Genomic DNA, 22949 nt, shown 5'->3' with positions numbered 1-22949 from the left:
GTGAGAAGCAGTGGGAAGAGGGCAGCAGGTGTGATATTGAAATCCTTCCCAGGAGACGGAGCATGAAACTGCAGTGAGTATGGCCGAGTGTCCGAGTGGCGATCTTAGCTGAAGAGTGGAGCAGTGGCGTGACCAGAGAGCTGTAGCACATGAAGAACGAGGTAAGTACATAGACTTGGGCAAAGGAGCACGAAGCATGGTAGCCTGTTACCACCGAGGGTAAGTTGGCAAACTAGCAGTGAAGAGACGGCAACGCTGGTCTTAAATATCCTGAGTAGGTTGCTCCAGATTGGCTCCATGTGAGGAGATGATGGCTCTGCCCAGGGGCAGACACAGGAGAACATGGACTTAGTGGAAATTTACCAGCAGCTCACCTGGACTGTGACAGCTAATGAGAAGTTTAAAACTGTTTTCAGAAACAAAAATCAAGTCTGATGTTTTTTTTTTGTATTTTTTTAATTTACAAAACTGATGAAATGGAGAAAAGCAAAATAATACTCATTAAACTATATGTGTCAGGAAAAGAAAATGTATACAATCTGAGACCACAGCACCAACTACTGTATAGTCCAGTAAAGTCATACTGCATGTGTTTATTAGGTTATTAAGTACACCTGTTAAACTGCTTATTAATCCAAATATCAGCCAATCACATGTCAGCAGCTCATAGCATTTACACATGTAGACATGTTGGACACAGCCTGCTGAAGATTAATTCAAGCATCATTAAGAAAGATAATTAAAAGTGTCATGGTTGTTGATGTCAGACAGGCTGATCTGCTGGGATTTCTTTACACAGCCATTTGTAGGGTTGACGGGGAACGGTCTGAAAAATGTTGATGTCAAAGGCCAGAGGAGAACGGCCTGAAAGTTTTGAGTTTATAGGACGGCAACAGTAACTCAATCAACCACTCGATACAAACAAGACGCAGAAGAGCATGTCTGCAAGCACAACATGTGACCTTGAAGCAGATGGGCTACAGCAGGAGAAGACTGCACTGCAGGGCCTGTCACCTAAGAACAGGAAACTGAGGTTATAATTCACATGGAGTGACCAAACTTGTAAGAACCAAAAAACAAAAACACGGTGCTCCAATGGCCTCCACAGTCACCAGATCTCAGTTAAAGACAGCATTTTTGGGATGTGCTTGAAAGGGGTGTCCAGCTGTCAAATCTGCAGCAATGATATGATGCTATTATGTCAATGAGGAGCAAAATCTCTGACTTGTTGAATCTATGCTACAAAGCATTCAGGCAGCTCAGAAGGCAAAAAGGGGGTCCAGCCCAGTACTAGCGAGGTGTACCTAATAAAGTGGTCTGTGAGTGCATATAGTATATGTTTCTATGTAATTACAGTAGCAGTGCCATGGCATGGACGTGTGACACAAGACTGAGATTATGCATATCCAAATGCTTCAACTTAAAGGTCTTCTGAGAACATGTGTCCATATGTGATTATAATTGAAGAGCAATTTCACTGCTTTGAAGTAATTTGAGTGGAAACACTAATGCAGTGTTGGACAGTATTCAGCAAAGTGACAGATCTGGAGTTCTGTCTGACAAAACTGTTTCGAAGAGTTGTGAGATTCAAGTGGATCAACAAAGCAACAAATCCCTTTATTAGTGTAGAAACAACAGCAGTGTGTATGTGTGTATAAAAACAATGAGAAAGGCTAATTTGATTGGGGAAAAGCATCACTGATTTGAAACTGCAGCAAACTGACAGAAACTGTAATATATGTTGGAGGTGGATGGTACTGGAGGAAATCATGTTGTATCATGTTGTTTGAACCATATTTAATTTTGGATCACAGCCATCTTAATGGTCTCCTATAGCAACATTTTAAAATTTACATTGTCATCAGAAACTTTAATAATCAACAACATCGCAAACAAAACCAAATGTTATGCTTAATTAAAAAATGTGTTTCCAATAAGTCAAACAGCATGTCTCACTCAATAGTACTTTACATACAGTGAGTATAACTGCATTCATACAAATAATATGTGGTATTACATTCTTTCCAAATACCAGCACAGTGGCACAAGTGGTTTAGAAAACACTTTCTCCACAAAGTCTATTGTATTCCCACTGTGAAGCTTTCAGTTAGGTCACATGATCTTCACCAGCAAATAGAATTTACTCAAAAAAGTTACTTGAATCAATGTAACTGTACAAATGTAAGTGTGACCCACCACTGTACACCATCATAAAGTCACTGACTAAATGCTTTGCATGAAATATTTAATGCTACAAACATGAACGAAGGAATTCAGGAAAAACTTGAATTCCTAACATCTCCACATCTTGGCAAAGACCAACTGTTAAATGAACTTATTTTAAATATAATCACTTAGTAGTTCTTCAAACCCATCAGGATCTGCGTGGGGTACAGAATGTTGTAAAAACAAATGGTGAAGTCCAGACCTTTACTTTTTCACATTGTGCCTCTAAACGTGGTCAGATGATTTCCATAGAGAGGCACTTTGCATCAGCAGCACCATGCTCCAGTGCTCTGGGAGAGTTTATAGTCCTGAGAGTTGAACACTGGATGACTGACAGCTGTCCTTCATCACAACAGAAGCCACAGAAATCCTCCTCATCAAAAACATGACTTTGATCTGCGTCCTCATCTGGACTCTCCTCTGCTGCTGCTTCACAGGTAAAGTCCAGAGAATCAAACTCCTCTCCTCTATCAACATCTGTCCCTCTGAAATGAAGCCCACAAAACCATGAAGCTGCTTTATGTTTTTGTCTCTGTGTCCTCAGAGTCCAGAGGACAGATCACAGTGACTCAGCCTGGAGCAGTGAGCTCTGCTGTGGGAGCAACTGTGAGCATCAAGTGTAGGACCAGTCACAATGTTGATGGTAATGATTTATCCTGGTATCAACAGAAAAGCGGACAACCTCCTAAACTGCTCATTTATCGTGCTAGCACTCGAGAATCAGGGATTCCAGCTCGTTTTACAGGCAGTGGATCAAACTCTGACTTCACTCTGACCATCAGTGGATTCCAGGCTGAAGATGCAGCAGTTTATTACTGTATGGGAGAATTCTATGTTAACAGTCAGTGGGTGTTCACACAGTGAAAAACAGTCGTACAAAAACCTCCCTCAGTCAGACTGAACAGAAACTGAAGTGACTGCTGCAGCTGACAGCTGTGTTTGTGTGTGTGCGCCACACACTTAGACACACGAGAGCGATGGTATTCTTTAAACACGTTATCACTCTACGGCAATGTCTTAAAAACTAGTAAGATTTACATAACTGATTCTTTTGTTTAGTTTTCATCATAAATCCATCATGACATCTGATTTTTAAGTAAAAAGGGAACTCATGAGAAAAGGCTTGGCCTTGTTAAATATCCCAATTCTTTCATCCTTGACTGAAGGAAGAACAACACTCGGTGTATAAATGCTCAATCAACAATCTCTTTATTCCATATTACATACAACACTTTGAGCTTTAAAAACGTCCTGACGGGAGATGTGGACCGGAGGGTGTCCGCCAGACCTCAAAGTGTCTGACCGTTTCTCACATTCGTATAGCTTTGGCCCCCCTTCCACAGTCATAAAACCTAAACATCCACATTCTTTCTTTCTCAGTGAGCCTAAGTTATGACCTTGTGTTACAGCCCTAGCTGGGCCTCCTGATACTGCCCTTGTGTGGGCGTGGTGTTTTTCTCCGCCTCCTCCTCTTTTGCTCCACCCCTCTGTCTCTCTCTCACTCTCCTCTCTCCCCAGGACACAGCTGCTTCTGATTAGCCTGTTTGCCACCTGACTCCAGTCAGCAATCACCTCTCTGAGGTCATATAAGCTGGGGATGAGCTGTGAGCGCGGTGGGGTGTCTCTGCTTGGTGTGTAGGTGGCCTGCTTGAAGTGTGGAAACAGCATAGCTGCTTTATGTGAGTAGTGTGGGCTTGTGGGCCTTGGCAGCAGTAAGCCAGCTGCTTTTAGTGACAGGGTGAGCTTGTGGGCCCCTGGAAGTGCCTCCTCGTGGTGTGAAGTTTTTGTTTGGTTGTGTTCTTCGTTGTTGCAACCTTTTTTCTCTTTTTCCGAGTGTTATTGGTAAAACGGCGTTGTCGGCTCTTTATGGTAAGATGATTTATAATAAAGACTATTTTATTTACTAAAAACACTGGTCTGTTTTCCTTTCATTCTGTTCTGGACTCATTTGTTACTGGTCCCCTCACTCGCATGCCTAGACCCTTTTGGGGTGAACGTAACACCTTGGCTTCCTGTGCAGTATGTTCTGTTCTTCCTAATCAGACAAGTAAGGCCATGATTCTCTGAAAACAGTATTTCTTATAAATCAGCAGTATAATGCATCATAAAACAATGTAATTCATTCACAATAAATGAGCAGTCTAATGTAATACAAATCAGTCTGTAATAGTTATCACCTTCTTCTAAGTCAGGAGAATAATGCAACCTAAAACTACATAATGATTTCACAATCTTTAAATAAAGGTATATAACGTGGCATAAGATAGTATAATAATCTCACAGCCTTCACTTTTAATATCACTTTAGCGTAACAACTGATGTGCTTCGAACCACAAAAAAACTCCTGTCTCCTTTTCTTAACCAATTTTCCTTAACCTCAGTGGAAAACGTTATAAGGTCAGGGAAAGGTGTGTAGTTACGAGAGTTGATAGTGAAAAGAGCAAAACTGTGCTTAGAAAATGCAACCACACTTAGACTAGACTCCTTAGCAACAGATATTTGCAATGTTGAAACTACATTAACCAGAATGGACTACAAAATGGTCATCTTACTTCACCCCAGCGTGTCCTTACCATGTTTTTTTATATGTTGGTAAATAATGTTTTGTGTGTTTCTGGACATCACACAGGTCAGTTGTTATATATAGATTTCAGGTTCATCTGGTGGAATAGTTCATAATGCAGAACTGCATATTTGTATGTACAGTAAAGTAGTGCATGATAAGTAGATCACTCTACCATTGCATCACCATGTAAATCTGCCTCATAGCCAAATGCGGCCCACAAATGCATCCTCCTTTCACCCGGATTTGAAGGACAGGTCGGGTGTGTCCTTTGTGGCCCATCCCCTATCCCAGGATTCATAGCGCATCCTAGTCGATTGTCTTTCCAACAATTGTGTCAGCTACAGATGCAGTAGAGATGGTGTTGGAGGATACATGCAAGTTTTACATACAAGTTATTTTCAAGATAGCAATAAAAATTTCAAGATGTTAAAATGTTAATATACTTTTATTTTTAAATTTTAAGGTGAACATTACTGTAGATGCATGTACTGTACAAAGGTCAACCAGTAAATCACTGGATTCTTGCTGATTAACCAAGGTGTGTTAGATGGTAGTAAAATAAATGTACTCCAATGTCCTGTTATATTTTAGGAACCAAGGAGCAGATGGCGGGATTTATTAAACTCCACCAAGACACCGAGACTTTTCACTGAGCCAAAAACTCTGTAGCTTTGAGGTACAGCAACAGTATGCAGAAGGTGGAGCACGTTTCTTTCTAGTAGTCCTAAGTCACAGAAGTACATTATGCTGTGCTGTTATGTTGACATGTTCTATTATTTTCTGCCTCTTAGGGCAATTCTCAAAATGGGGCTGCAGGGGATTGTCACCCCTTCCCTTTGCAAGCAAAACAAGGGACAATTAAAAAAAAATAATACGTGTGTCGAGTAATATTCAAATACAAACTTTCGATTTTCTCTGCCTTCCAAGGCAATTTCAGGCAAGGGAGTGAGTAGGAAGCCCACTGCTGCTACATGGCCTTTGTCTGCTCTCATGGATGAGGTGTTAGGACTAGTGATGTGTCGGCCGTGAACGAAACGGCTCTTAGAGCCGACTCTTTGAAGTGAACGACGCGAGCCGGCTCCTCTCTTGCACTTTTTTCCGCTTCACTCTGCACGCGAGCCTTGTAATTTGCGCTGGGCAGAGGGGGGAGGGGCGGTAGTTACACTCGCAGTAGCACAGGAACAGAGCGGGAGGGAGAGAGAGAGAGAGAGAGCCAGGGACAACAACGTCACATTAGAAAGGTATAGTAATCATCCACAACTATTTTCAGTTGCAGATGATAAAGGACTCAGAAAGTTTAGTCATGCAGGCCCATATGACAGAGAATGTGCATCTTCTTTTAGTTTTCATATTTTAATTTATATTTAATTGTGTTGTGGTTTGCAGTGTTTTGTGTTGTTTAAAAGGAAAATTAGTTTAAAATGGAAAAAGCTGAAAGTTCCGAACCACGTACAAACTCCAAAACACAACAGAAGTGCTCCAGGATGCTGGGCGCAGTGTTGAGCTTTTGTTACCTCGTGGCTACACAAGCCAGGAAGTACCAACGACCGGATTTGATGTGTGGTAGTAACAGGTAAATGAACTTTTTTTAAATTATTTGAATATATATGAGTGCTTGTGTATAAATACACAAACAATACACACATGCTTTCAATTGTGTAATTTAAGTGATCTAGGTAGCTCTGTTTTGGAAGTTCAGTTCATGCTAGAAATGTGTTTTGGAGTTTTGTACGTGTTTTGTCTCTAGGGGCCACTGCATATATTTATATATAAAAACATATAAATAAAACCACTTTTTTTACATTAGTAATTCCTTTTGTGCATAATTTTATATTATTGTTAATAATAAATTAATTAAAGCAACAAAACAACCTGAAGAGCCGGCTCTTTTTAGTGAGCCGAACCGAAAGAGCCGGTTATCTAAAAAGAGCCGGAAGTCCCATCACTAAAAGAAAGGTAGTGGATTGGCCAGTGTGTCATGATGGACTCTGGGCTGGACCAATTACAGCTGAGGAGGTTGGATGCACCCGCCCCGTTGCTTGGGCAATGGCTCTGAAAACAATCTTATCACAGACAAACAGAAGAAAATGGTATTGAGGTGAAAAGGAATGCAGTTTGTCCCGTACTTCAGCTAGAATGAAAAAAAGACATGAAGCTGGAGTTATTCTGTGTCTTTGCTGCACAGCTGCCTCTTCTTCTGTCATCCCCCCCCCCCCACCCCTGTTTCTACTTCAATCATGAAACTGATCAATGATCAGCTGATCGGCTTTTCTCGCTTGTTTGTTTATCGCCCACTTTGCGCCAGAAAAAGGAAACCAGCAGATGTTCGCTAAACAACAGCAGCACATTTAAGCTTGATCAGCTGTTGTTAGAATTTATTTAATATTAATTTCTAATATCAGCTGATGTTTGCTGGAGCCACAGCTGTAAAGCTGCTGGTCATGATGTCGGTTTGGATATGTGGTGAGAGGGAAACATGAAGATGAAACCAGGAGATGTCCTTACTGAACCATCAGAGCTGAACTGGTGATGGAGAAACAGGTTTACCTTTTAGGTGACATGAATGAGTTGAAGGGAAGTTATGAACTGTTTCTGAGAGACAAATAACACCAGGATCTGTTTCTATGTATCTGACAGCTGGTAACTGTGAACACTAGTAACTATAAACACCAAAACAAGGCAAAGAAAGTGAAGTTAAATAAATTCAACAAAATAAACCTAAAAAGTTGGTATAGTAGCAATTATAGCATCATTCCCAAAGCTTGACTGATTGACACCATGATAAACGCTGGAAACATTGATGTTTTTTACTAACCACATTCCAAAAACAATCTGTAGGTCAATTGGCCCTCAAAACAGATGAAGCTGTTGTTCTCTGCATTTCACACGCACAGCTTGCAACATTCAGGATATGAAAAGGATATTTTTAAATAATCAGATTTACTACAAATACTTACAAAATTGAACAAAACACACAAATATATTCCACTTGTGTCTTTCAATCTTGTAATGTTCTATTCTGACAATGTGAATCCGTGTGACTAAAAAAAAAAAATAAATAATAGTAAGGGCAAACTCTACGTTGCAGCAATCGGAAATTTGTATAATGCTAACACACTAGGGGCTTAAGAAACGTCTAAAAATGCAAACTTGTGGAGACTGCAACCATGCACACTATTCAATTAGAGTAAAACACATGCAAGCCGGCCAGAACCGCCGACGTAACAGCTGAAAGTTGGAGAAAAACACATCGGGGATGCAGAGGTCAAGTACAGAAAAGAAGAAAGAAGGAGACGGTGAGACAGCGGAGGCTCGAAGCGAGGAGGAGGTACAGACCGTGACTGCCGTCTATTGTAATGGGAAATGTGCAATCATTAATAATTAAAATTGATGAGCTCTCAGCACTGGTACGGAGTCAGAGGGAATACTGGGAGCGTGGCTTGATCGGTTTCACTGAATCATTGATGCACCAGGACATTCCCAACGATAACACATCCGTGAAAGGCTTCCATACTGTTTGGGGGACAGGGACAGCATCGCTAGCGGTAAGTGAAAAGGAGGTGGGCTTGCTGTTTTTGTTAACAAGGGGTGGTGTAACCCTGCCCACATAACAATCAAAGAAAGGATTTTTTGCCCGGACATTGAACTGTGTGCTGTTGGACTGAGGCCGTATTATTTGCCCAGGGAATTTACTCACTCCCGTCCTTGCTGATCTGCACTGGTTGCCTGTGAAATTTCGTATTCAATTTAAAATTCTGTTGCTTACTTTTAAAATTACTAATAACACAGGACCAAGCTATCTTAAGGAACTCTTAAACTCATATGCTCCTGCGAGGGCTCTAAGATCATCCTCACAGTTATTGTTGGTTCAGCCCAGATCTCGTTTGAAGTCTAGAGGTGATCGAGCGTTTGCTCTAGCTGCACCTGAGCTGTGGAACAATCTTCCGATTGGCATCCGGGCGTCTGATTCTATTCAATCTTTTAAATCACGGCTTAAAACATATCTGTTTGAACTTGCTTTTTCTACCAGTTAAATACTGGCCTTGTTTGCAGTGAGTTATTCTATTAATTTTTCTGTTTGTCTTGCGTTGTCTTGCGTTGTCTATGTTCTCTATCACTGTGTTTGATGGTACAGCTTTACTTTGCTATAGCTATGTGCTATAGTTTACTCTTATTAGTGGTTTTTACCTGTGAACATAATTCCACACTTATATGACTCTGATATCATAGTGTTAATTGTTTTATTCTTTTATTCTTTTATGTAAAGCACTTTGGCATGCCCTTGGCTTTTAAATGTGCTCTATAAATAAAGATTGTTGTTGTTGTTGTTGTTGTCATGTCATCTCAGTGGCTGTTTACGTCCCTCCTTCTGCTAACCCCACAGCTGCATGTGACACTATCCACTCTGCCATAGCCCGGTTACAGACTTAGCACCCGAGTTCCTTCATTGTGATCTCGGGTGACTTCAACCATGTCACACTGGACAATACACTACCAACATTCAGACAATATGTGGACTTTCAGCGCCTCTCTCTGTCTCTCGCTAGCAAAGTTCCCCCAGACAACAAAGTAAAGCTAGTTTTAGGCTACGAGCCCGACGTATTAGCAAGAGGTCCCTTTACTACGGTTTGGAGCCACAGACCTGTTTTATACACGCGGGGAATAGTTTTCTATACGAGATCGCTGCAAAAAGTGCAGCCTTACCTAATGTCCACCCTGCTTCCACTGAAGGCGTGAACATACAGAGATGTTCTCTACCCATCACAGGAAACTAGAGGCAGAACTATGAGGCTCCAGAATGTGTTGTTTTTGTCATCAAGTATGAACTTGTTCTGTATCCTCAAGAGTCCAGAATGATTGAAATATTCTTAAAGAAACATGAAGAGCTTCACAACACTCACATTGCTGTACACACATGTTAATATATAAACTTCAGACAAAGAAACATGTGAGAAAAAGCAGCAGACAGGTGCCTTGTCTTTGTCCTGGTAGGACTTTATGTGGTTTTATGTGATGACTTCTTCATTCTTCCCCCTACATGTAGGCAGGACTATACAGCATGATAGACATGGGAACACTTACTGAAACATTTTTCTCTGAGATCATTTAAAGTCTGGATCATACATGAGACTGAAGGAATTAGAGGAAACAAGTACTACAGCTACTCACTGCTATAAAATATATTTCATGTACTTTTCAATCATGACCAGAATAAATCTGAAGCAATAACTGACTAAATACAAATATGAGAGAGTTTATATATTTACAAATTAAAAGTTGTAATCTTTATTACAGAAAAAAATCAGTTTGACATAAATGTAGAGAAAACAGCTGATGTGAGAGAGTCTCCCTGGTATACGAGGAATGAAGGGATGGAAATTATTTTTCCCAAACATATTCCCTCATTTGATGTGACCAAAAAAGTGAGGATATAAATATGTAATTAGGGGATAGTGATGACTTCTTAGAGCAACTTTAATACATTTTCAGTGACCCTTCACTCTAAGAGGACAACTGGTTCCAAGTCAATGCAGCAAACTGACTCACAACATAAGAGTCAGATGATTTCCATAGAGAGGCACTTTGCATCAGCAGCACCATGCTCCAGTGCTCTGGGAGAGTTTATAGTCCTGAGAGTTGAACACTGGATGACTGACAGCTGTCCTTCATCACAACAGAAGCCACAGAAATCCTCCTCATCAAAAACATGACTTTGATCTGCGTCCTCATCTGGACTCTCCTCTGCTGCTGCTTCACAGGTAAAGTCCAGAGAATCAAACTCCTCTCCTCTATCAACATCTGTCCCTCTGAAATGAAGCCCACAAAACCATGAAGCTGCTTTATGTTTTTGTCTCTGTATCCTCAGAGTCCAGAGGACAGATCACAGTGACTCAGCCTGGAGCAGTGAGCTCTGCTGTGGGAGGAACTGTGACCATCAAGTGTACGACCAGTCAGAATGTTAACGGCAACTACCGTTTGGCCTGGTACCAACAGAAAGATGGAGGAGTTCCTAAACTGCTCATTTACTATGCTAGCACTCTAGAATCAGGGATTCCAGCTCGTTTTACGGGCAGTGGATCAAACAAAGATTTCACTCTGACCATCAGTGGAGTCCAGGCTGAAGATGCAGCAGTTTATTATTGTAAGGGTGAATTCTGGCCAAACAGTCAGCTTCTGCTCACACAGTGAAAAACAGTCGTACAAAAACCTCCCTCAGTCAGACTGAACAGAAACTGAAGTGACTGCTGCAGCTGGAAGATACTGCAGAGACTGATACAGTTCACTGAAGATACAGTCAAGTGGCTTATTTGTTATTCCAACCATATGCAGTGTTACAGTACACAGTAAAATGAGACAATGTTCCTCCATGACCATGCTGATACATATACCATATATAACAGAAAATCAAAACAGGAATACATAAACTGCAAGTGTACAAAAATTGAAAAAAACAAACAAAAACAAAACAAAACAAAGAGAGTGCAACACCAGACAGAACAGAAAGATACAGACACAAGACAGTACAATAGAAAAGTGCAACAATGACAGTGGATTGTGCAAAAAATAACTTGATGTATGGAGATGTGCGTGTTTCTGTGTATGAGAATGTGCAGATACGTGTATGTCGTGTATGAAGGTGTGTGTGTGTGTGTGTCAGGCTTGGGGGAGGAAACTTTTTTGCATTCTGGCAGTGAGGGCCTGATTGCTCTGGTACCTCTTGTCAGAAGGCAGCAGGGTGAAGAGTGTATCTGCAGGGTGTGTGGGGTCCTTCGCAGCGTTTTACAGATGCAGCAGGTGCAATAGGTGTCTGTGATGGAGGGAAGAGAGGCTCCAATGATCTTCTCAGCTGGTCTCACCATAGACAGAGGTGGAAGACAAACATGACCAATACTTCTGCTAAAAGCAAATCTGTGCTCTTTGTGTCTGCAGCAGTATCTACAGAACAGTGAGGAATATTCAAAGGGAGACAGGATGGATGCATCGTCTTCCTTGAAATAGCCTTCTTTGTCATTTCGTAGCATTTCTCACCTGCTTTAAAATACAAGGCCTAAACATGGACACTAACACATTACACTGACTGAATATCAGATTGAAAAATGTTACAGAATGAGACAATTTGTTCATGGACTCATGAGCACAAATGATTTAACCATGTTTTTCATTCTTTCCTTTTTGTTATCTGACACAGGCAGATGTGGCTTTTTTGTCAGCCTACTGTAATACGTTTAGAAAGTATGGCCTCCGTTATTTGATCAGTTTGGCTTAACAACATCTTGATGAGTATTTTAATGAATCAGTATACTGGCCATTCTCCCTGGATCTCCGGTATCAACAAGGTATTTTTGCCCAGAGAACTACTGCTCACTGCACATTTTCTCTTTTCCTGTCCGTTCTCTGTGAACAGTAGAGACTGTGGGAAAATCCAAGCAGTTTCATAAATGTTCAGAACAGCATGTCTAAAATCAACAATCATGCCATGTTCAAATTCATTTAAAGAACTTTTCTTCTCCAATCTGATCCTTGGTTTGAACAGATCATCAGCCATATTTCCCCATGGCTAAGTTCACTGAGGAGATGTCATGGACTTAGCGTATTATACATTTACATTAAGGAGCAGATGAATAGAAGTAATTCAGTGTTCAGTGAGTGTAATAATATCATTATCAATAATTGCTATGGAACACAGAAAAACACAAAACTAGATAACAGAACCACAAATCACAGTTCACTATCAGACCATTCAGTGCCCTCTACATGTAATAATGTTAATATGAAGAGTGATGCTCCGAGGAGGAAACAGCTGCAGCTGACTGACTCTGTGTGTTTGCATATGTGTCCTGCCTCTCTGCTCACAGCTGTTAAGAGGCCAGTGTTGATCAGTGGCTGTCCAGGCCTTTCAGAGCCACTCACACACCAGCAGCACAATGATGATGTCACTGACTCTACTGCTGGCCACCCTGGGGCTCCTTGTTCAGGGTGAGACTCTCTGTGAAAACTTTGCTTCAGCATGCAGCCAGGTTCACCACAATGATGTTCTGCTCTGATGGAGAAACTCTGAAACCAGCAGCACTGACCTTCTTCCATCTGTTCTCCATGTTAGAGAAATGATCCTCTAATGTTTGGATGTTCATCATCTCGATAACTTTTCTCCACTTTTTCATTTTTTCAGTTTCATCAGGAGAAAAAGTCCTGACTCAGACTCCTACAGCTCAGTCTGTTGTTCCAGGACAGACTGTCTCAGTTCAAGTGTTGGCGGCTGCCTTAACTGGTACCTTCAAAAGGACGGAGAATCTCCCAAACTCTTAATTTATTCTGCTACAAACCGTCAGTCTGGAGTTTCTGATCGTTTCAGTGGAAGTGGATCTGGGACTGACTTCACTCTGACTATTAGCAGAGTTCAGGCTTAAGATGCAGGAGTTTATTACTGTCAGCAGTGTTACAGCTTACCGTTCACACAGTGATACAACGCTGTACAAAAACCTCACACAGCTGGAGAAGAACTGAGAAAAATGATCATCTGAACTGACAGCTGCTCAGAAACACACATTATTTCATGTTGATAAAATATTTTGATAATTTTAAAAATAGTTTTTGGATTTTGTTATAATAACATTTTATAAATGTTAATCTAATGTTAATATCAAATTTGCTGATCTTGGCCCACGAGGAATCCATAACAAATAACTTGGATATTCATAAATCTGTAAGAGTTTTTGGAAAGGGAAACAGGAGACTGTTGAATTAAGGAGAAAGGAGAGTTGAGCTGTACAGCTGCAAACAGAGTTGAGTTCCTTACAAAACAAATAAGCTTAAAACAAGAAGAAATCTGTTGAGTTCTACAAATTAATTTGAGAATTGTAGGAAAAGACATGAATTGTTTTTTCTAATAACTTGGCCTACCCTTTTTAGTTTTGGTAATATTGGCAGTAGTGAGAAGTGCTATTGTTGGGTTTGAATATTTTTAAAATAGGCCATCCAACTCAGGTAAATGTCATGTTTTTAGTTGTTAGAATCTGATTAGCAATATTTTATTTTACTTTTTGTTGTTTTAATTTTCCATTTTTAAGGCACGCAAACCCCCTGATGACGTTAAGGTGGCAATTCCTCAGGGGGGGGGAACTAAAAGTGCAATCAATTACATGACAAACACAGTTATCCAGAGCAGAAGACTCATCACTCTAGAGAACACGTCTACACTGCTCTAGAGTCTGAGCTGCAGAGACTGATGCAGTTCACTGAGGACACACACACACACACACACACACACACACACACACACACACACACACACACACACACACACACACACACACACACACACTATTAGATAAACATGTAGGAGTGTAACACAATCTGAACTTGCAAAGTTGAGAAAATCTAAAGTGCTGTACAATAATAATAACTCACATTTACATATTTTCTCAATAGAAGGAAATATCTAAGGAATAACGATCAGTCAATTATTTGTCAATGATGGAATTTGAATCACTAAATTCTTATCAGTTCACATCTTTAATTTTGAATCAACTTTTCAGGCAGTTTTTAGGATATCCTGATAATAACGAACTCCAGTAGTCCAGAGTCAGTCAGATGATTTCCATAGAGAGGCACTTTGCATCAGCAGCACCATGCTCCAGTGCTCTGGGAGAGTTTATAGTCCTGAGAGTTGAACACTGGATGACTGACAGCTGTCCTTCATCACAACAGAAGCCACAGAAATCCTCCTCATCAAAAACATGACTTTGATCTGCGTCCTCATCTGGACTCTCCTCTGCTGCTGCTTCACAGGTAAAGTCCAGAGAATCAAACTCCTCTCCTCTATCAACATCTGTCCCTCTGAAATGAAGCCCACAAAACCATGAAGCTGCTTTATGTTTTTGTCTCTGTGTCCTCAGAGTCCAGAGGACAGATCACAGTGACTCAGCCTGGAGCAGTGAGCTCTGCTGTGGGAGGAACTGTGAACATCAAGTGTACGACCAGTCAGAATGTTTATAGCTCCAACTGTTTAGGCTGGTACCAACAGAAAGATGGAGGAGTTCCTAAACGTCTCATTTATGGTGCTAGCACTCGAGAATCAGGGATTCCAGCTCGTTTTACAGGCAGTGGATCAAACTCTGACTTCACTCTGACCATCAGTGGAGTCCAGGCTGAAGATGCAGCAGTTTATTACTGTCTGGGTGAATTCAATGTTAACAGTCAGCGTGTGTTCACACAGTGAAAAACAGTCGTACAAAAACCTCCCTCAGTCAGACTGAACAGAAACTGAAGTGACTGCTGCAGCTGGAAGATACTGCAGAGACTGATACAGTTCACTGAGGACACACACACACACACACACACACACACACACACACACACACACACACACACACACACATTTGCTTCCAATCTAAAAATAGTTTCTTTTTCTCTTTTCCCTAAAAATTAAGTAAAAATCAGTCAACATGTTCAACAAGTCGAATAGTTATAGAGAAAACTCATCGTGACCTTTGACCTCCATTCCATACTAGAACCACCATAATATCATCTATGATTTGTTAAATTTTAACAGTTATCAGTAAAATAAGACCTTTATGTTAAAATATATGAAAATAAAATCAATAAATATCATACAGCTCAACATAAAAATAAAGTTTAATTTGAATAATCTAAACATAAATTTGAGGCTCAAAAACAAACACTCTGTTTACACAGTGAAAATCTGTCGTACAAAAACCTCTCAGCTGAAGAGGAACTGATCTGAAGCAACAGCTGCAGAACAAACTAAAAGACTGGGAGGAACGATTACTTTAATATTTACTGTGGAATTTCATTTGTGTGCACTCACAGTTTAACATTCATAAACTTATTGAATACGTTGTTAGTAACAAGAAAAAAGAAATGAAGTGGTGTCCCCGAATAAAAAGATAAATGTTTAATGAGTCACAGAATACAGACACAACACTGGCTCCAGATGTTTAACACATTAACATTATTTTTAGATGACTGATGTTCTCTGCAGCCCATCAGTCTGACTCATTCTTAGTTTCTACATTTATAACAATAAGTTCAGATGAAAAGACGTAGCTGGAAGGTCCACAAAGAAAAAAATGTTGTTTTTGCTCATTAAAGATTTTTATATTAATCCAAGTTGTAAAATATAACAAGCTGTCATTAGAAATACAAATACTGTTGTCAGTGTTTCTGCACTGATGAGCAGCTCTTTTCTATTTGTAAGCTGTTAAATATTAAACTGATCCTTCTGTGGAGCTCAGCTGCAGTCCTTGTTATCACACAAATCCAGAAAATCATTGTAGTCACATCACAACTAGTGTCTATAATATTCTGATATTCTGCTGATTAACAAATCAAGCAGGCTGTTATAACAGTGTTTGTAGGGGATGTGTTCAGTGAAGATTTAGCCTCATTTGGATATTTCCAGCACAAACGAATCACTGTTACTGTTGTAAAAACCTAAAGTTATTTAGTCAGTTTCCAAAGTATTAATGTAGACAGAACAAAGAACTAAAAAGTTTCTCTTTAAATAATATCTTACTAATGCTTAAAAGTGTGACATTAATATAAAGTCCTACCTAAATCTGAAACCACTGAAAATAAGATGTGATCATCCTCCTGACAGACCGTGGACTTTTTCTTGTGTTAAGAGGTTTAGTGAAGTGAGTTTCTCATTTTGCTGTGAACACTAGAAGAGATTAACTTCTATATAAGTTGATTAAAGCAGACCTGTAGTCTCTCATCTGCCTGCATTCCTGTGTTTGTTCTGTTAGTCTGTTCTTAACATCATGTCCACTTCAAGCTCAATTCTGTCGTCATTATTTGAGTCCAGTTATTGTCTCGCTGCCTTCTGTGAGTTACTCAGCCTCTGTTTTGTGTGCTTTAAATCTCCTTATCTCCACCTCATCCTGACAATTAGAGATCCTCAGCTAAGTCTCCACCTGCTTCACCTCTGCCACCACCAGCTTCTAGACTCTTCTCTGCTTTGTTGCCTCGTCAGAGTTTCACTGCCAAATAGTTCATTAATCAAACTTCAGTAAATCTTCACTTAAACTTGATTTAAATGATCTCTGTTTAATCATACAGATGACACCCTGCTCTTTAATTTTACTTATTAGGTTTTAGATCAGATTAAAATGTAGATCATAAAACAGCTTTGAGACTAGAAATTATGAAGAGCACACAGATAATCTATGGTTGACATGACCTCAACATCTTATAGAGAAATATTTAATATGTGGATTAAAAAATATATTTAACCATTTTCACTGCACATTACACTTGATGTGTCTGTTTACATTTTTATTTTGGTCTGGTTTTACAAATATTACAAAATCTTAATTTTTTAATGTGCATTTATTAAACTCACAGAGTCAAAGAACATGTTTTCTCATTACATTTTTATTATTTTAAGAGTTTGAAATATCAGCTTTACAACAGACACAAAAGGATGAAACTAGAGGAGATTGTTGCTCTGATTGTTGCCATTATGAGATGGAAACATGACTGTTTGATGCTTTTTTAAAATCTGCAAACAAAAAGAAACAGAGAGAAAGAGGAAAAACAGCATGAAAGACTCAGTGATTGACATCAGGACTGGGAACACTGGTCTCTCCTCAGTATCTCTGAGACCAGAGACTGGGAGCCCTGGGTGGCCTCACAGGTCACAGAGCCCACCTTCCCCCACTGGTCTGCAGTGAGCGTCAGGGTGCTGCTCCAGCTGTAGAGGCCGTCATTCTGCAGCACTCCAGGAGTCCTGCTCTCCTCCCCTCTGATGCTGCTGCTGCCACTGCTGTCGCTCGTCTTCCAGGACAGACTCCAGTCTGAGGGGAAGCCCTTGTTGGCCACACACATGAGCGTGGCCTTCCCCTGCTCCAGCTCCTTGTTGGAGGGACCCAGCACCTTCAGGGCGGGGCGGGTATCACCTAGGAAACACCAATCAGCTTAGAGGACAGGAACCACAATTTGAATTTCTCCGTTAAGAAGTTTCTGTCAGGTGTTTTTTCTGCTCCACCAGTCATTCACTCACACATTGTTTCACTTCCCTTTAAGAAACCTCTCATGCATATCAGCACAGAGAGAATCATCACACAGTTTGAGCTGAAATATGTTCAAACTACACTGGAAATAAAAGAAGCAGATGTGGAAACATTTACAGCAGAAGTTTGGCTTTAAAATGATTAGAAGTCTAAATCATGGACGACTGAAGAAATGAGTGGACACAAGCACAGAGCAGCTACTCATTCATATAGATTTGAAATGTTATTGAACAGCTCACATGATTTCAAACTAAATCTGAAACATCTGACACGATAAAAACATCAGAAAGCAAACTTTAACTCATCCAAACAGCAGCTGATGTGGTGGAAATTTACTAACTAATCATAAGATGATGAAGTTTACTCTTGTCTACATATATTTTACTGTGACAGAAATGTAGATTCAACAAGAGAAACTCGCAGAGCTCATCTGAATTAGTCCAGTAAAAAGGACAAACATCAAAAACTAAATTATTTTAAATAAAAAAGTATTTTTCTCTCATCTAAGCAGCCTAACAAATAAGTATTAAATAAAATGATACAATATTTAATAATAAACACAGTTTAATTAACTTACTTCCAACATCCAGTCTGGTTCCTCCACCAAAAGTCCACCACAGTGATACAAACTCATTGAGGCGCCGTACAAAAACCTCTGACTGTAGAGAGACACGGCTCTCTGACTCTGAGACAAACAAACTCAACAAAATCATTCACTCCTTCCTTTTCAGTTTTACCAACTGATCTAAAAAAATGAAATTATTGCAGTGATAAATTGAAATATATATACATTTAAAAAACATTCTAGTGTCTAGTTGCCACTGAAAGGAACATCTTCAGTGCTCCTTGGCACTGATTCTCAAAGACTTTGAACTGTACTGGAGGGATGAGGCCCTTTCTCCCAAATCATGCAGACGGAGAGCTCTGTCTAACACATCGGCCCAAAATCTCCTTGACATTTAGATTAAGCTCAAATGATTGTAAAAACATAATTTCACATAATTTCCGTCCTCATTAAAGCATTAACTGATCCCTAGTGTCAGGGGCTGAGTCTGTGACCCTGTGTTTTGAGTTTATTTAGTATTTTTGGTTTCTTAGGTTATATTAAAATATATGAAGTTCTTGTGGTGTTATTCTTAGTCAGGGTTTAATTGAAGTTTAGCCTAGTTGTGTTACCACCTAAGTCTCCTTGTTTGTGAGTCTTTTCCTGTTTTCTGTGTTAGTCTATCATATGTTATCATGTCTATGTCTCTCCAAGTTTCCTGTTTTACTTTGAAGAGTCTAGTATTCCCATGTTCATGGTGTTTTCTTTCCCTGTGGCATCATTATGTGTATTCCAGTCAGCTGTTTTCCCAAGTGTTTCCACTTTCCCTGATCACCTCCTGTGGGTATTAGGTCTGTTTTCCGTCCCCCACATCAGGTCAGGTTAAAAGTACGTATTTCATCATTCTGTTCAGGCCTTGTTCATGTTTTCTCGTCATAGTTTCTTGCATGCTCCTACTAATCATACTCATATCAGTTTGTTATAGCTGACATAGTCTAGCTTTTCCCAGTTTAGCTTGTAGTTTTAGTTTACTCCCCCTGTATGCTTTGCCTTGTTTTTTTATTCCTGTGGGGTTTTTCCAGCCAAATAAAGGGCTCGCCTTTTGTTTAAACTTCTCTCTTCTTCTGTGGTTGCACTTGGGTCCACTCCACAAACACACCGGCTGCTCAGCCGTGACACATAGTTCCTCCTGTCATCTTGGAAAAGCTCACTCAACTCAAGATTGAAAAGTTTAATGACAGTAGTGATCACTCAGAACAAATATAGATGTCGTTGAAGTCTTCATTTATGAAAAGGATCTACATCTTCCTCTGCATTCTTCAGTAAAATCTTGGCTTTTTTATATTTATTGATATGACGCTGACAGCGTGAGAAAGCTTTTTAATATTCAACAGCTGGAAAATCTTTGGCTCACAAAATCGATTAACTAAAGAAAGAGTCATCTTTAAAAGAGCAAAACAGACAAAATAACCTTTTTCTATTTAGTTTTGTTAAGTTTGAGGACAGGATCAGAGATGAGAACTTTTTAAACAGAGAGCTGATCCAGACTTGCTGTATTGGGGTGCTGGTCCTGCAGATCGACACTACGTCTTTACTAGGTTATGGATTGGCAGTGGTGTGTGGGGTTGTAGTATCAGGGCTGATACATTTTCAAGAAAGGTAACAATTAATGCATTTATGTATATGTTTCAATAATTATTTATATTCATAACTACCACAGCATGAGTCATCACACACTCTCTGAAAGTAAATGATGGAAGAAATTGGAAAAGAAAAATTGGTCAAGTTTAACCTTTTAAACGCAAATTGAATAAATAAAAATACAAAGTAAAACAAAAAAGCACTGCACTAACTAAAGGACGAACGTGTCACATGACACAGGATGACATGATGAGGAAAGATGACTGACTCTGTGTGTTTGCATATGTGTCCTGCCTCTCTGCTCACAGCTGTTAAGAGGCCAGTGTTGATCAGTGGCTGTCCAGGCCTTTCAGAGCCACTCACACACCAGCAGCACAATGATGATGTCACTGACTCTACTGCTGGCCACCCTGGGGCTCCTTGTTCAGGGTGAGACTCTCTGTGAAAACTTTGCTTCAGCATGCAGCCAGGTTCACCACAATGATGTTCTGCTCTGATGGAGAAACTCTGAAACCAGCAGCACTGACCCTCCATCTGTTCTCCATGTTAAAGAAATGATCCTCGAATGTTTGGTCATCTTTCTCTAAACTTCTCCTCTTTTCATGTTTTCAGGTTCATCAGCAGAAATCGTCCTGACTCAGACTCCTAAAGCTCAGTCTGTTGTTCCAGGACAGACTGTCTCTATCAGATGTAAATCCAGTACATCTATAGGTGATGACATTAACTGGTACCTTCAGAAATCTGGGAAAGCTCCTAAACTCCTGATAGCTGATACTACAATTCGTCAGTCTGGAGTTCCAGATCGTTTTCGGGCAACAGCAGTTCAGACTGACTTCACTCTGATCATCAGTGGAGTTCAAACTGAAGATGCAGGAGTTTATTACTGTCAGCAGCGTAACAGCTACCCACTCACACAGTGATACAACGCCGTACAAAAACCTCAAACAGCTGAAGAGGAACTGATCAACAGCTGTAGTTACACAATACACCATAAAATATACATTTTTAAATGTGGAAATATTACAATCTGAACAAATAAGTTACCAAAAATAACACTGAAATAATTTCAGTTTAGATTTTGAATATTTGCTTTTCATATATTTTACATTTGGTATATTAAACCATTGTGGAGTGAATTTACTTTGATCTCTTTCAAACATTTTTATCAAATACTTTTTTAAAAAAAACTTTCCAACTCTTCCCTGCTCTGTTTTGAGAAAAAAGGGATTATTTTTTTACATTTTTTAAGTTTTCATCAGTGTATTCGATATTTAATTATTCAGTACAGAGTCAAATATAAAGCATTTTTTAAAGACCAATGAATCATCACTGGCCTTTAATTAAATATTTCTAGTTTACATTTTATGTCAAAACACATGACTAAAGTTATGAGTTCAAACAAAATATGCACGACCACAGTTGATTTATTAAATCATAAATTAATAAATTAATATTGATAAATATTGATAAATTAATAAATTGATAAATGTTGATAAATTAAATTAAAGCCAGGGACACTGCGCCGATCAACGCCGACTCTGCATTCACCAACGAGCTGAATCGGTTCTACGCCCGTTTCGAGGTTAGCGAGGCGGCTAATGCTATCTACCGCCTGACTACCGAGGACAGTGACGTCATCAGCGAGAGCCCGGTGACCAGCATCGCGGAGCATGACGTCCGAGCGGCACTGAGGAGAGTGAACACAAGGAAAGCGGCGGGGCCAGACGGCATCACCGGCCGTGGTCCCCACATGCTTCAAAAGATCCACCATCATCCCTGTGCCCAAGAACAGCAAACCCTCATCCCTGAACGATTACCGGCCAGTTGCACTGACCTCGGTAGTAATGAAGGTGTTTGAGAGGCTGCTGCAGAACATCATCTCCTCCTCCATCCCAGACACCACAGATCCGCTGCAGTTCGCCTACAGATCCAACAGATCCACAGAGGATGCCATCGCCCACGTCCTACACACCACTCTCAGCCACGTGGACAAGAAACAGGGTAACTATGTGCGAATGCTGTTTGTTGATTACAGTTCAGCGTTTAACACAATAGTGCCCTGCAGACTGTTCACAAAGCTGAGGGATCTGGGACTTAACAGCCGTCTGTGTGCATGGGTGTTGGACTTCCTCACTGGCAGAACTCAGGTGGTGAGGGTGGGCAGGTGCTTCTCCAACAGCATCACCATCAACACAGGAGCACCTCAGGGATGTGTCCTCTCGCCACTGCTCTACTCCCTCTACACTTCAGACTGTGTGGCCACCCATGGCTCCAACACCATTGTGAAGTTTGCTGACGACACAGTGGTGTTGGGTGCCATCTCCAACAATGATGAGACGGCCTACAAGGATGAAGTGAAGAATCTGGCATCGTGGTGCCAGGACAATCACCTCCAGCTGAACGTCAGCAAGACCAAGGAGCTGGTGGTGGCCTTCAGAAGGAGTCAGCACAGAGACTACAAGCCCATCATCATCAATGGAGCTCCAGTGGAGAGGGTGCAGTCCTTCAAGTATCTTGGTGTCCACATCTCCTCAGACCTGACATGGGCTGCCCACATTCAGGTCCAGACCAAAAAGGCTAGGCAGCGCCTGTATCACCTACGACAACTGAGGAAGTTCAGGGTCTCTCCAAAGATCCTCAGGATTTTCTATACAGGCGCTGTGGAGAGCATCCTCACACAGAACATGACATCGTGGTTTGGGAACAGCTGTGTGAAGGACCAAAAAGCTCTCCAGAGAGTGATCCGTACAGCAGAACGCTGCTGCAGGATTGCTCTCCCCCCGCTTCAGGACACCTACACCAGGAGATGCCGGACTAGAGCAGCGCAGATACTGAAGGACCCGTCCCATCCTGGCAACAAACTGTTCCAACTTCTGCAATCTGGTAGAAGGTTCCGCATCTTCCGGGCAAGGACAGAGAGACTCAAGAGGAGCTTCTA

The 22949-nt window shown here is 40.5% G+C and overlaps 2 gene segments (V, D, J or C); one reads left to right on the top strand and one right to left on the bottom strand.

Annotated features, from left to right (window-relative positions):
* Positions 1 to 17310: 17310 nt before the first annotated feature.
* Positions 17311 to 18554, bottom strand: LOC120743058. The segment is given in 2 exon segments: positions 17311 to 17712; positions 18404 to 18554. Coding segments are annotated over 2 exon segments (471 nt in total).
* Positions 18555 to 20276: 1722 nt separating this feature from the next.
* On the top strand, positions 20277 to 20951 carry LOC120743062. The segment is given in 2 exon segments: positions 20277 to 20440; positions 20624 to 20951. Coding segments are annotated over 2 exon segments (360 nt in total).
* The last annotated feature ends 1998 nt before the right edge of the window (positions 20952 to 22949 follow it).

The sequence above is a fragment of the Simochromis diagramma genome, unplaced genomic scaffold, assembly GCF_900408965.1.
Source record: "Simochromis diagramma unplaced genomic scaffold, fSimDia1.1 OVJJ01000298.1, whole genome shotgun sequence".
Lineage (NCBI taxonomy): Eukaryota > Metazoa > Chordata > Actinopteri > Cichliformes > Cichlidae > Simochromis > Simochromis diagramma.
Note: the sequence above shows the minus strand (reverse complement) of the source record. Positions and strands in the feature narration are given on the sequence as shown.